Below are 13,712 nucleotides of genomic sequence, written 5' to 3'. Positions count from 1 at the left end.
TCATCAAATAATTGTTAAATAAGTCCTTTAATGAAACACTCTAAATGGTCCTTTAAATCAAATAACAATACTTTATTAAATGTGATTTGGACAGCTCGACCATTCCAGTTCTTTTTTTTTTTCATTTTTCTAATTAAGGGGTAATCTAACGTGCCCAATCCACCTACCCTGCATACCTCTGGGTTGTGGGGGTGAGACGCACAAACTCATGGGAGAATGTGCAAATTTTACACCGACAGTGACCCGGGGCCAGGATTGAACCCAGGTCCTCAGCGCTGTGAGGCAGCAGTGCTAACCACTGCACCACCATGCTGCCCTTGCCCATTCCAGTTCTGATGAAACATTACCCCAGAAATATTAATCCGTTTTTCTCCTTCAGGTGCTAACATGCTACAAGTCCAGCATGTTCTATTTCAAAGTCAGGTTTCCAGCATTTGTTCACATTCCAACAACTCGAGTAATTCAATGGCTGTGAAGTTCTATCCTGGAAATGCAACGGGCAGGAGATAAATGTGTTCCTTCTATGCGCTATGTGCAGAATTAAACTTTGGGAAATGTCTGTCTTGCTCTTCATTGGCACATCAACATCATTTGGCCACATCCTTTCATATTGTCAGTAACTACCAGGGCAAAATCCCTGCGGGATCTATCCTCAATACAATTACACACTTTTTGTACGTCACCTAATATGCAAAAACAACTCATTACTTCTGAAGCAGCATGTACTTTTTCTCTCTTTTTGGTGGCATCAAGCAAATAGTGCATTCAGGTATCGGCCCTCACCACAAATATCCCGATAATTGCAGCCAGCATCCATTATACTCCTACAAAAATTTAAAGAAACTGAAAATGCTGCAAATTTGAAATTAAATCAGAAGATGTTGGAAATGGACAGCAAGCAAATCCACATCTGTATGGAACAGGTGGGTTAACATTCAGAGTACTCCCCTTCTACCACCAGTATTAATAAAGCGATTCACTAGTGGTGAAATGTTTTGTAATGTTCTGAGGTCATGAAGGGCCTCGTTCATTCACACCTAAATGTCAATCTATCTTTCTGTTTTTGGAAAATGAATTGCTTATTGGGCTTTATTGAACTCTTAGAGAATAAAGATTATATCCAACACAAATAGCACTTTGAACACGTAATTGTCAGTTTATTGTTAACAATGCCATACGATTAAAAACATACTTATTAAAAAGCACATTATTTACAAAAACTGTTAGCCATTTGTTAACTCGTAATATAAAAAAATGTCAATATACTGTACCCGATTGAGAAGAAAATTATTTATTGGGAAGAGTTTTAAACTTGTGAGAATGCATTAAGTGTAGTGTTCTGTATCTTAATACTTTCTAAATAAGAAGGTACATTTACTTTTGGTATTGCCAGTGAGGGCAAATCTGTAAAAGTCCCAGGATTTATCAGTCAAGTTTTCTTTAAATAGAATTCCAATCACCTTGTTTATTTTTTTTAGAAATCTACTCCTCAAATATAATTTGCAGCATTTATAGTGTTTGGTTTACTTTGAAAAGCAGGACTTCACTTTTTTGCCATGATTTGTTTTTTTGATTTATTTATTGACCCCCACCACCCCTCACCGTCCCTGCAAAGTAAAAAGTTAGGAGAAGGGGTTGAGTTTACCTGACGGTGTAGTTGAGGTGATTTACACAGACGGTGCAGGCCGCTTCTGCTCTTCCCGGGGAATCGGCGGGTGCTGCTGTCTGACCGGCACATCTCACGTCGCTGCCACTGTCGCCGAATTCCTCTCCTGGAGGCACAACCCCACCGCTTGATTCTTCCAAGCAGCTCATGTCGCCCCTCACTCCAGCACACATACGCGTTCACACACACACACAAACCCTCACCCCAACAATGTTTACAATAATTAAAGCAACGAAATGTACATTTACATTAAATTAAATGGTCGCAAGAACGCATCTCCTTCTTCCTTCCCCCGCCCCCTCACACCCTATCAGCTCGGCTGTGTCGGGGGTGAATGAACTGCTGGTGTTTTAAAGCCACAGCCAACCCTTGGACCGCTGGTTTGAGGCGGTGCTCCTTGTAACAGGGGCGGGCTGAGCGGCTCCTTTAAAACCTGCAAGGGACAGACCGGTGGCCAGGGCACTTGCTCACCTGTACCTGTGGTCTCCGTCTGAGCCTGGCCGCTGTTGGTTGATTTGTTTATTTTTATACAGTCGCTTCTCTCAGCATACAGCAAATGTCCAACCAGTCGGGGCGCCGCCCCAGCAGCCTGTCCAAAAGTGTGGAGGTGAGTTTTGAGCGCTGGGAGAGAGCGCAGACTGACTGTGAACTCCAGTCACCGCCGCACAGGGTATTGTGAGTTTGTGCCTTGCCGCCCTTTTTAACATTGTTTTCCCCCCTCTCTCCTTTCACATCAGCCGGGCCGGCTCAGCGAACAGCTGTTCTGTACCTTAGAGGAGGAAAGCAGCCTTTACTTCACCTACAGTGGCAACCCCAACATCATCCAAGTGCGAGATCTCAATTATGAGGCGAGTGACACCTTCTTGTTTGGATCACTCGGGCGGAGACGGGCTTCTCCAGTTGGCTTCGGTGGCCCCTCACAGTCCAGAGCTGACAAATGTTTGTGCTTATTTTCTGCCCACTGACGATTGGTAACGATGCAACGCGCCTTTTGCGCCCAAATCATTTCAGTTCTGTTAGGACACGAGAAATAGCAGCAGCCGTAGACCATTCGGCCCCTCAAGCCCGCTCCTGGTCAAGGCTTATCTCAATGCGGGCTTAACTTTCACTCGTCCTCCATAACCCTGGACTCCACTAATCAAAAATCTGTCTAATTCAGCCGCCTTGTGTACCTTGTGCTGCTGTCTGGGCAAGAGTTCAAACACCCACAACGAATTAGCTGGACTCACTAATTCGTAAGATACTTGAGGCTTTGGGATTCAACCCCTTTGCCTCAGAGACCTTGGGTGAGTTCCACTTGTGAGGATCTCCCAGGGGATCGGAGGCCCCCTGTCTTTTGGACAGAGTGGTGCCATCTGGGTGCCAGTCTTGGCACTGCCAAGGTACCATGCTAGCATTTTTTGCATGTGCACGATCGGGCTGGGGTTGCCTGGTGTGGGTGTTAGTTGAGGGTGGGGGTCCTTTCCATACTGTGTTTGGGCTGGGGGGAGGGGGGAGAGGGGATTGTTTCGGGGGCCTCGGAGATCGGGATGCCATTTAAAAATGGTTTCCTGATCTCTTGCTGCAATGGGAAGTTCCGGTGAGCAGAGCTTCCCCACTGTACAAAACACGTTCCCGTTCAGGCCCATTATTCACTGCGAGTGCCAGGAAACACGCGACTTAACGCATTCGCTAGGGGATATTGTTCCCTTTTGGGAGAATCGTGCTCAGAGTTTTACAGCACAGATAGAGGTCATTCAACCCATCATGGCATTCTAATCCCATTTTCCAATACTTGTATGCTATGGGATTTCAAGTGCTCATCCAACTGCGTCCAAAATGTTGTGAGGGTTCGTGCATCTACCACCCTTTCAGACAGTGAGTTCCAGATTCCCACTACCCCCTGGGTGAACAAGAATTTCCTCTAAATCTCCTGCCCCTTATCTTAAATCTAAGCCCCCTGGTAATTAATCCCTCTACTAAGGGGAAAGTTTCTTCCTATCTACCCTATCTATATCTCATAACTTTGGACACTTTGATGAGATTCCCCCCTCAGCACTATTTGCTCTACAAAAAAAAAAACCCAGCAAACCAGTCAGCTGAAACACTCCAACCCAGACTAAGTTAATATACAGCTCCATTATAACCTCACTGCTCTGATATTCTATGCCTTGACTAATAAAGGCAAGTATCCCATATGCCTTCTTAACCACCTTATCTACTACTTCCATCACCTCACTTTCTGTCCAGTAACATAGGAGTAGGCACAGAGACTCAAGGGTTCTGCTACTTTCAGGAATCTTTGGTCATGCACCCCAAGGCTCCTCTGGCCCTCTGCACTTCATTGTACATTCCTTTGCCTTGTTAGTCCTCCCAAAATGCAACACCTCACACTTTTCAGGGTTAAATTCCATTGCCACTGTCTGCCCATTAGTCCAACCCATCAACTTCATCCTGTAATCTAAGGCTTTCCTCCTTGCTATTTACCACTCCATTAATTTTCATGTAATCTCAGCATCTACCCTATCAAGCCCCCTCAGAATCTTATATGTTTCAACAATATCATCTTTCATTCTTCTAAACTCCATTGAGGATAGGCCCGGGCCTGCTAAACCTTCCATCATAAGACAAAACTCTTCATCCCAGAACTCAGCCTAATGGAACGTCTTTGAACTGCTCCCAATGCAAGAATGTCCCTCCTTAAATACGGTGGCCAAAATTAGGACCAAAATATACACTATGCCCCTTGCAATAAAAGCCAACATTCCTTTAACTTTCCTAATTACTTTTACCTGCATGCTAACCTTTAGTGATTCATGTGCAAGGACACCCAGATCCCTCTGTACCGCACCATTCCGTAGTCTCTCAACATTTAAATAATATTCTACTTTTCTATTCTTTCTGTCAAAATGGATAATGTTACATTTTCCCCCATTATATTCCATCTGCCCAAATTTTGACTGATGCACTGTTGACAGTACAACTTTGAATCTGATCTTGAATGTGAGTACACCTTTAGCAGTGATCAAATAAAGTGCAGCCCTTTGCAACAACGGGTTATCATGCTGGTCGTTTCTTAACATTTTGTCAGTATTCAGAACCCTTGAGTCTCTGTGCCTACTCCTATGTTACTGGACAGAAAGTGAGGTGATGCAAGAGCCAACAGCACAACTAAGGTCTCCAGCTCTGCATTGGAGAATGCAGATGACCAGTCTGGAGTATATCTGCTTCTAATTTATTGATCAACTCCAAAGCCCCAAAATGTTTCCAGTGGGATGCTCAGTCAGACATTCCTGTATTCCCATTAAAACAAAATTAGATGTGAATAATTGGTGGTGGGATATTGGAAGTAAACATCAATGGATCAATCTAGGCTTAGTTATCTTGTAGCGTTCCCACCCAGAAAAATAGGAAAGGTGGTTGGCGGAGATTGATGGGAGAAGCTACTTTGACTTGACAAAGGTTTTATGGAATATCATTAATATGACCACAAGATGTAGGAGCAGAAGTAGGCCATTCAACCCATCCAGAGTGCTCAATAAGGAACTGATGCAGTGTCCTGTAGCATTTTTCTTGATTTACCCCAGGCCAGAGCGGAGGCTTGTGAACATAATAAAGAGAGATATTTTTGAGCGGTGAGAGATATGCCTGCCTGAAAGCACAGTGTAGTTTCTATTAGTGGGCATCAGTGCCAGTAGCCCCTGTTGCCATGAATTCAGATTTCACAGATGCCTACTGCAAAGCTATGACAATGATTACACTTCAAAAGTACTTCATTATCTTTAAAGCTTTGTGGACATAATGTGGAAAGATAGTATATAAATGTCAGTTTTCACTTTCATTTTATTTTACTGCCTGATGACATAAAACTGCATCAAGTATGCTTCAACTGGAAGATAACCTCAGACAATTGCCCTTGGAGCGGTGTGAGCAAAGAACAGTGGACACGTGTGAGGTTTTGAAATCAGTCTGGTTTGTCTGTAAACACTTTGCAATGCAATGCACTGTGACCTTTTTCATTTTGATGACTATTTTCCTAATCATGTATTTTAAAACATGTTAGTGCAAATTGCACCCCCCACCCCACCCCCCAAGAAACTGGCAGGCATTGAAACAAGAACAGGAATCGCGGCAAAACATTCATCTTTACTACCTGCACCCGGCCCGCCAGCGACATAGGGAGATTGTCCCACCTCAACAAGTCAGCCTTCACCCTCCCCAACAAGCTAGTGAAATTAAACTTCCTAAGCCCTACCCACACCCCGGCCCACCTGTACCCACCTAAAATGAAACGGCGCCAGGCAAAATGGCAGCTCCCCCCCCACCCCCCCACCCCCCACGACTGCTCCCACTCCCAGAGGGGAGACCACAAAATACTCAGTTTTCCCGAAATTCATTTTGGACCCTGAAAACGTCCCAAATCTCTGGAGCAACCCCACTATGCTCCCCACCAAAGACCTCTGTTCCAAAATATACAGCAATAACCCACCTGCATATAAGGACACCCTATGTTCCACTCCCCCCATACTATCCCTTTCCACAACCCCGAGCTCCTCATTGCAATATCCAAGGGCTGTATAGCCAGGGCAAACAGAAGGGGGGACATGGGCATCCCTGCCTCATACCCTGGTGCAATGCAAAAATACCCTGAGTTCTTACCTATTGTGCGCACACTCTCCATCGGCTTCTTATATAGCAGCTGCAGCCAATCCCAAATTTCTTCAATACCGCCATCAAATAACTCCACTCCACCCGATCAAATGCCTTCTCCGCATCCAACGCCACCATCACTTCCATCTCCCTCCCCTCTGCCAGAGTAAGCACCACGTTCAACAACCTCCTCACATTTGAGGACAACTGAACCATGTCTGATCCTCCTCAATCACCTTTGGCAGGCATCCTTCCAATCTTAACGCCAACACCTTGGCCAGTATCTTGCCGTCTACACTCAGCAGAGAAATGGGTCTATACGACCCACACTTCACTGGATCCTTGCAATAATCTTGATATTTATAATACATATTCCATATTAGGCATAAAGCCCAAGGCCAAAACTTTTCAAATTGAATGTTACAGGAACGGCAAAAGAATTTAACTTTTCTCCACACAGCATGTTGTACTCTGAGGTGCCTCAACACAATTTTAATACTTTTGATAGTGTACATTTATTGTCAGGCATATAGCCGGGGGTCGACACAGTTTTCAGCCCCTCGGTGTACTATGACTGAAAGGCCCTAGACAGCGACCTTTCCCCATTGTGCCTCTGCAGCAGGTGCCCCAACATTTAGTGCACCCCTCAACACGTACTTTTGGACCTTGGAATGTGCTAATCTGCAACTTTCAGTCAAGGGCAACCCGATCTGGAAGACCAGATTTTAGGCAGACCAAAGAGTGGATATATCCTCCACCCACAGTTGATTGTTATCACAATGCGCATCACTGGGAACAACCATAGAACACAGAGTCCTGCATCATGGAGCTGCTCCAGATGAATCTTGACAAAAACCTGTGCATCTCTCTCCAAACCATCTTTGCAAAGGCACATTCCAAAAGGAGGCAGACAACCGTCTCATTCCCCACCTTGAGGTGGAGGAGGTGAGTTCCTGGGCATGTGGGAAGCACCAGACAGGAATTATTATTAATAATAATAACATGCCTTTCTCATCCCCACCAAGCTTGTTTGAAAACTCTGGTGATGAGGCATTCTGCAAAATAACTTAGAATGTTTACTGAGGGAGCCATCCAACAGGATCTATGATCTCCATTTCCCATGAGGCCTCGAAGATATTATGTGCAGAGCATTGCCTGTTGGACTTGTGGTCAAAGATTGTTTTGTTTATTTTTTCATTTCTTTGTTAAAGATTGTTTTCTGCATAAAGCTTTCCGTGGGTGACAGGTGGTACAGCACAATCCAACTGCTTGGAGCATTCTGCAGCAATGTAGCCAGACCATCCTCTGCAACACCAAGGACAGTTAGAATCTTAGCATGTAGTGACACTCGATGTACACGCAGCTTGGTGCAGCTGCACATAAAGGTGGCACTCCAGATAAAGTGGAATATGGCTCCTGTGATTGCCATGGTGCAGGAATGAGGGAATGGGCCAGACCTGCGTCACATACAGCAACACTCGGAGCGCCTCACCCGATGATCCGGTTCGTACCTGCAATGGGGAGGGAGCATAGTTCTCACATGTTCCGTTTTTGTTTTACCTTAGCGATGTTGAAGAACTGTGTGCAACTTCAGCACCACAAGTTGTCAACCCCTGTCCTAGCCAAAGCCAATACAGTCAGATTCAGTATCAAACACATGCACTTTTCAAAAAGGGTAAAATGACAGTGATCAGGAGAACGGTTGCCCAATCATTTTTCTCTCCCCTAACCCATGGACAGTGAAGCCAAAAGGAGCAACAGACCATTGCACCACCCAAGATCAGACAGCTCAGCGCTTTTCCCTAGCCCACCTGACCCTAGTGTCACGCTGTGCAGTATACTTACTTACCCAGTGAGCTACTGCGAGTTTGATGCGCTTTTAAACAAAAAAAAATGCTGTCTGAGCAATTATTAACTTCAATGAAATAAGGTGTTTTAAGACTTCTCTTGGCATGTTTGACGTGTGTTTCTTGCCTACAACATGCAGGTCAATTCTGCAGCACAGATCCCTTGGTATGAGAAGCTGGCAGAATTACAAATGCCTTGGCAATGGAATTCAAATCCAAATGGACAGATAATGGCTCTGAAGAATATGAATCTGAAAGTCAGAAGTGGGCAGATGTTGGCTGTTATAGGGAGTTCTGGTAAGTCATAAAAATTGGTGTTTATTTAATGGGATAAATGTTCTGATTGTTCACTGTTATAGTTGTTTGGTAATACAGAACGTGAGTATTGCTGAAAAAATACTTTCTTGTGATTGAAGCTTTTCATCTAGCACTCATCAGGATAATTTGTAAAAAAATACCAAACGTAAAGGGAACAACAATTTATGAGAAGAGAGTGCTGATTGGTTGACAACTGGACTCTGATTGGAAGAGGTGTTGGCAGGGAAAATGTAGAAGTTGATGGTAACTGACAGTTAACTGCCAATCATTTTTTGAAATTTAAACCAAGCAGCTTGACTCTGATTGGTCAAATCATTGCCCTGAGGAACGAACCAGTGAATAGATGTCACTTATTTTGTTAAGCTGAAGTGGATGCATGCAATGTGTATACATGTTCTTACTGTCTGAAAATAACTTTTTCTCGACTGCCTCCAATCCCAGTATATCTTTCCCTAGATAAGGGAACCAAAACTGTTCACAGTATTCCAGGTGCAGTCTAACTGGTGCCTTGTATAGTTTTAGCACAGCTTCCCTATTTTTATACTTCCTTCCCTTTGAAATAAAGGCCAACTATCCATTTGCCTTCCCAATTACCTGCTGAACTTGCATGCTAGCTTTTTGTGATTTATGCACAAGAATGCCCAAATCCCTTTGAGCTGCAGTTTTACAGTGGTTAGCACTGTTGCATCACAGCGCCAGGGACCCGGGTACGATTCCCGGCTCGGGCCACTGTCTGTGCGGAGTCTGCACATTCTCCCAGTGTCTTCGTGGGTTTCCTCCGGGTGCTACGGTTTCCTCCCACAATGTCCGGACAGAAGTGCTTGTTCGGTGAATTGGACATTTTGAATTCTCCCTCCGTATACCCGAACAGGTGCCGGAATGTGATGACTAGGGGATTTTCACAGTAACTTCATTGCAGTGTTGTTAGGCTACATGTGATACTAAAGATTATTTTCTGCAGTCTTTCTCCATTTAAATAATAATTTTTCCTCTAACTTTTATTCTTCCCACCAAAGTGCATAGCTTCATATTTTCCTACATTATATTCCATCTTCCAAGTTTTTGCCCACTCACCTAACCTGTCTGTAGACTCTTTGTGTTATCCTCACCATTTGCCTTCCCATTTATATTTGTGTGATCCGAAACTTGTCGATAGTGCATTTCACTTCTTTTGTACAAGTGATTAATTAATTGTGGCCCCAGCCTGGATCCCTGTCACACTCCACTAGTTACAGGTTGCCATCTGAAAATGCTCCTCTTATCCCAACGTTCTGTCTTCTATCAGTTAGCCAATCCTTTATCCAATCTAGTATACTACCCCGAAATGTTCAACATATGTTGGCCACTCAAAGGAAAACATACTGTCTTTGCAGAAACCTATTTTATTGTGTTAGAGCAGGCCTTAGAAGTAGGTCATAAACTGTTGTCAATGAATATTATTTTTCTTAATTTGTGGGAAAACAGGGTGTGGAAAGACATCTTTACTTGACATAATCACCTGCAGAGATGAAGGAGGGAAAGTCAAATCTGGCAAAATCTTGATCAATGAAACACCAGTCAACAGGCAGCTGGTTAAAAAGTGTATTGCACACGTACGACAGGACGATCGATTATTACCCAACCTCACTGTAAGAGAAACATTAACATTTGTGGCAAAATTGCGTCTTCCACAAAGCTTCTCAGAAGAACAAAGAAACAAAAGGGTAAGAAACATGGAGTCCTACAGCAAAGAAGGAGGCCATTGATCCATCATGTGATTGTCAGCTCTTTGCTAGAGAAATCTAAAACCTGTTATGGACAGGAGTTGGGATCACAATAGCACTAATTTCTTCCCTCATCACACATCCATAAACAGAAAGTTATTTTGATTTGTTTCCCTCTTTATAAGCAGTGGCATATTTCTCAACCCCTCAGTTTTGGTGTGATCCAATTCTCTACTAATAACCCCATAATAACCTCAAGATAGAATGAACTCAAAGGGTTAGTTTATTTGCACACACTCAAAACACAAAAAGAAGGGTTGCAGTATCACCCCCTCGCATTCATACAATAAAAAATAGGGATAGAGAGAAAAGGTTTTACAGTACAGAGACCACAGAGAAAATTGTTTCAGGTGGGTTGCAGAGTCCAGAACCAAAGTCCAATGAAGTATTCCTTCACGGAGGTTAGCAGGTTGAAAATCGCTACTATATAATTCACTTTTCCGGTGGTGCTGACTTTGTACAAAGAGATAGACACACAAAAATGAATCTTATAGGTGATGGTACAGGATTTCCAGGAGAAGTGTAGGGTGGGGGGTGGTGGTGATGGTCGCTGGGGAACCTGCAGGTGCCAAAACCCAGAGGGAGACTGTGTCCTGTCGCCCGTCATGATGTGCCACGTTGGCATATTGTGGATTGGCATGGAGGAGCAGGACCTTCTCAATGAGGGGATCTGATTTATGACTCCTCGCATGCTTCCGGAGGAGGACAGGCCCTGGGACTGTCAGCCAGGACGGGAGCGGGACCCCGGAGGTGGACTTCCTGGGGAAGGCAAACATACATTCGTGAGGGGTCTCGTTGATGGCAGTGCACAGGAGCGACTGGATGGAGTGAAGCGCATCGGGAAGGACCTCCTGCCAGCGGGAGACTGGGAGACTTCTAGACCGTAGGGCAAGAAGGATGGCCTTCCAGACCGTTGCGTTCTCCCTCTCCACCTGTCCGTTGCCCCGGGGGTTATAGCTGGTCGTCCTGCTGGAGGCGATGCCCTTGTTAAGTAGGGACTGACGCAACTCGTCGCTCATGAAGGAGGAACCCCGATCGCTATGGATGTAGGTGGGGAACCCGAACATGGTGAAAAGACTGTGCAGGGCCTTGATGACGGTGGCAGGGGTCATGTCAGGGCATGGGATGGCAAAGGGGAATCTTGAGTATTCATCAACAATGTTGAGGAAGTACACGTTACGGTCAGTGGAGGGAAGGGGCCCTTTGAAGTCGATGCTGAGGCGTTCAAAGGGGCGAGAGGCCTTTACCAGGTGCGCCCTGCCTGGCCGATAGAAGTGCGGTTTGCACTCCGCGCAGACCTGGCAGTCCCTGGTCACGGTCCTGACCTCCTCGATGGAGTAAGGCAGGTTGCGAGCCTTGATAAAAGTGAAAAAAACGGGTGACCCCCCGGGTGACAGAGGTCATTGTGGAGGGCCCGAAGTCGGTCTACTTGTGTGCTGGCACATGTACCGCGGGATAGGGCATCTGGGGGCTCATTGAGCTCTCCCGGTCGGTACAAGATCTCGTAGTTGTAGGTGGAGAGCTTGATCCGCCACCTCAGAATCTTGTCGTTCTTGATTTTGCCCCGCTGTGTATTGTTAAACATGAAGGCAACCGACCGTTGGTCAGTGAGGAGAGCGAATCGCCTACCGGCCAGGTAATGCCTCCAATGTCGCACAGCTTCTACAATGGCTTGGGCTTCCTTTTTGATGGAGGTGAGTCGAATTTCGGAGGCATGGAGGGTACGGGAGAAGAAAGCCATGGGCCTGCCCGCCTGGTTGAGGGTGGCGGCCAGAGCAAAGTCCGACGCATCGCTCTCCACCTGCAACGGAATGGACTCGTCCACAGCGTGCATTGCGGCTTTGGCAATATCTGCCTTGATGCGGTTGAAGGCCAGGCGGCCTCAGCCATCAGGGGAAAAATGGTGGATTTAATAAGTGGACGGGTCTTGACCGCATAATTGGGGACCCACTGGGCATAGTAAGAGAAGAACCCCAGGCATCTCTTCAGGGCCTTGGAGCAGTGGGGGAGGGGGAGTTCCAGGAGGGGGTGCATGCGGTCGGGGTCGGGCCCTAGGACTCCATTTTCCACAACGTAGCCAAGGATGGCTAGGCGGGTTATGCGGAAAATGCATTTTTCCTTATTGTAGGTGAGGTTCAGGAGTTCAGCGGTGTGTAGGAAGTGCCAGAGGTTTTCGTCATGGTCCTGCTGGTCATGGCCGCAGATGGTGACATTATCTAAGTACGGGGACTTGGCCCACAGCCCGTACTGGTCAACCATTCGGTCCATTTCTCATTGGAAGATCGAGACCTCATTGGTGACGCCGAAGGGAACCCTGAGGAAGTGGTAGAGGCGGCCATCTGCCTCGAAGGCAGTGTATTGGCGGTCCTCCGGGCGGATAGGGAGCTGGTGGTACACCGTCTTCAAGTCAACTGTGGAGAAGACCCGATACTGCACAATCTGGTTGACCATGTCAGATATGCGGGGGAGGGGATACGCATCGAGCTGCGTGTACCGGTTGATGGTCTGACTGTAGTCGATGACCATCCGGTGCTTCTCCTCAGTCTTGACGACCACCACTTGGGCTGTCCAGGGGCTGGTACTAGCCTCAACGATCCTCTCTCGTAGGACCTCTGACCTGATAAAGGCCCTGTCCCGGACACTGTATCGTCTACTCCTGGTTGCGACGGCCTTACAATCTGGGGTGAGGTTAGCGAAGAGCGAGGGTGGGGCGACCTTAAGGGTAGCGAGGCTACAGATCGTGAGGGAGGGGGCAGGGGTCCACCGAACTTTAAAGTAAGGCTTTGGAGGTGGCACTGGAAGTCGAGCCCCAGTAATAGGGCAGCGCAGAGATGGGGAAGGACGTAGAGCTTAAAGTTAGTGTACTCTACGCCTTGTACAGTAAGGGTCGCGACACAGTACCCCCGGATTTCTACTGAATGTGATCCGGAAGCCAGAGAGATTTTTTGGGTCGCGGGTAAAAGTGGGAGGGAGTAGTGCCTTACCGTATCTGGGTGAATCAAGCTGTCTGTGCTCCCGGAGTCGAAAAGGCAGGCCGTCTCGTGCCCGTTGATCCGGACAGTCATTGTAGATTTTGTGAGGTGATGTGGCCGGGAGTGGTCGAGCGTGATGGAGGCAAGCTACGGAAGGTGATGGGTAGGCCGGTCGGAGGTGGCGGCAGCCAGCACGGCTCCCAGGAGGCTGCTGAGTGGTACCAAGAGGGCGGCCCCCATGGGTCGCTCGTGGCAGGTGGCATTGGAGATGGCGTCAAAGATGGCGGCCCCCATGGGTCGCGCGTGGCGGGTGAAATCAAAGATGGTGGCACCCACGGGTCGCACATGGCAGGTGGCGCGGCAGCTGGGGGCGGCCCCGACAGGCAGCAGGCAGCGCTGCTGGACCGAGGAGTTTTAGGGAGAGTTCGGGCCTGGCAGGCTTTCGCAAAATGGTCCTTTCTACCATACCCGTTGCAAGTCGAGTTCCGTACAGGGCAGCGATGTCTGGGATGCTTAC

At 46.8% G+C, this 13,712-nt stretch overlaps 2 protein-coding genes across 2 annotated transcripts in view; one reads left to right on the top strand and one right to left on the bottom strand.

Moving 5' to 3' along the window:
* The window catches only part of abcg5 (ATP-binding cassette, sub-family G (WHITE), member 5), a 37,688-nt gene extending 35,735 nt beyond the window's left edge, over nt 1-1,953 (bottom strand). The window contains exon 1 of the mRNA XM_072511021.1: nt 1,646-1,953. Within this exon, the coding sequence (XP_072367122.1) occupies nt 1,646-1,839 (194 nt within the window). The 5' untranslated portion in view covers nt 1,840-1,953. The remainder of the gene's footprint in view (nt 1-1,645) is intronic.
* Nucleotides 1,954-2,079: 126 nt separating this feature from the next.
* The window catches only part of abcg8 (ATP-binding cassette, sub-family G (WHITE), member 8), a 74,540-nt gene continuing 62,907 nt past the window's right edge, over nt 2,080-13,712 (top strand). Inside the window, exons 1-4 of the mRNA XM_072511008.1 lie at nt 2,080-2,273; nt 2,404-2,514; nt 8,283-8,439; nt 9,925-10,163. Of these exons, the coding sequence (XP_072367109.1) occupies nt 2,223-2,273; nt 2,404-2,514; nt 8,283-8,439; nt 9,925-10,163 (558 nt within the window). The 5' untranslated portion in view covers nt 2,080-2,222. The remainder of the gene's footprint in view (nt 2,274-2,403; nt 2,515-8,282; nt 8,440-9,924; nt 10,164-13,712) is intronic.

Source organism: Scyliorhinus torazame, chromosome 1 (assembly GCF_047496885.1).
Source record: "Scyliorhinus torazame isolate Kashiwa2021f chromosome 1, sScyTor2.1, whole genome shotgun sequence".
In the NCBI taxonomy this organism is placed as follows: domain Eukaryota; kingdom Metazoa; phylum Chordata; class Chondrichthyes; order Carcharhiniformes; family Scyliorhinidae; genus Scyliorhinus; species Scyliorhinus torazame.
The sequence above is the reverse complement of the archived record's forward strand: the minus strand, read 5'-3'. Positions and strand labels throughout refer to the sequence as shown.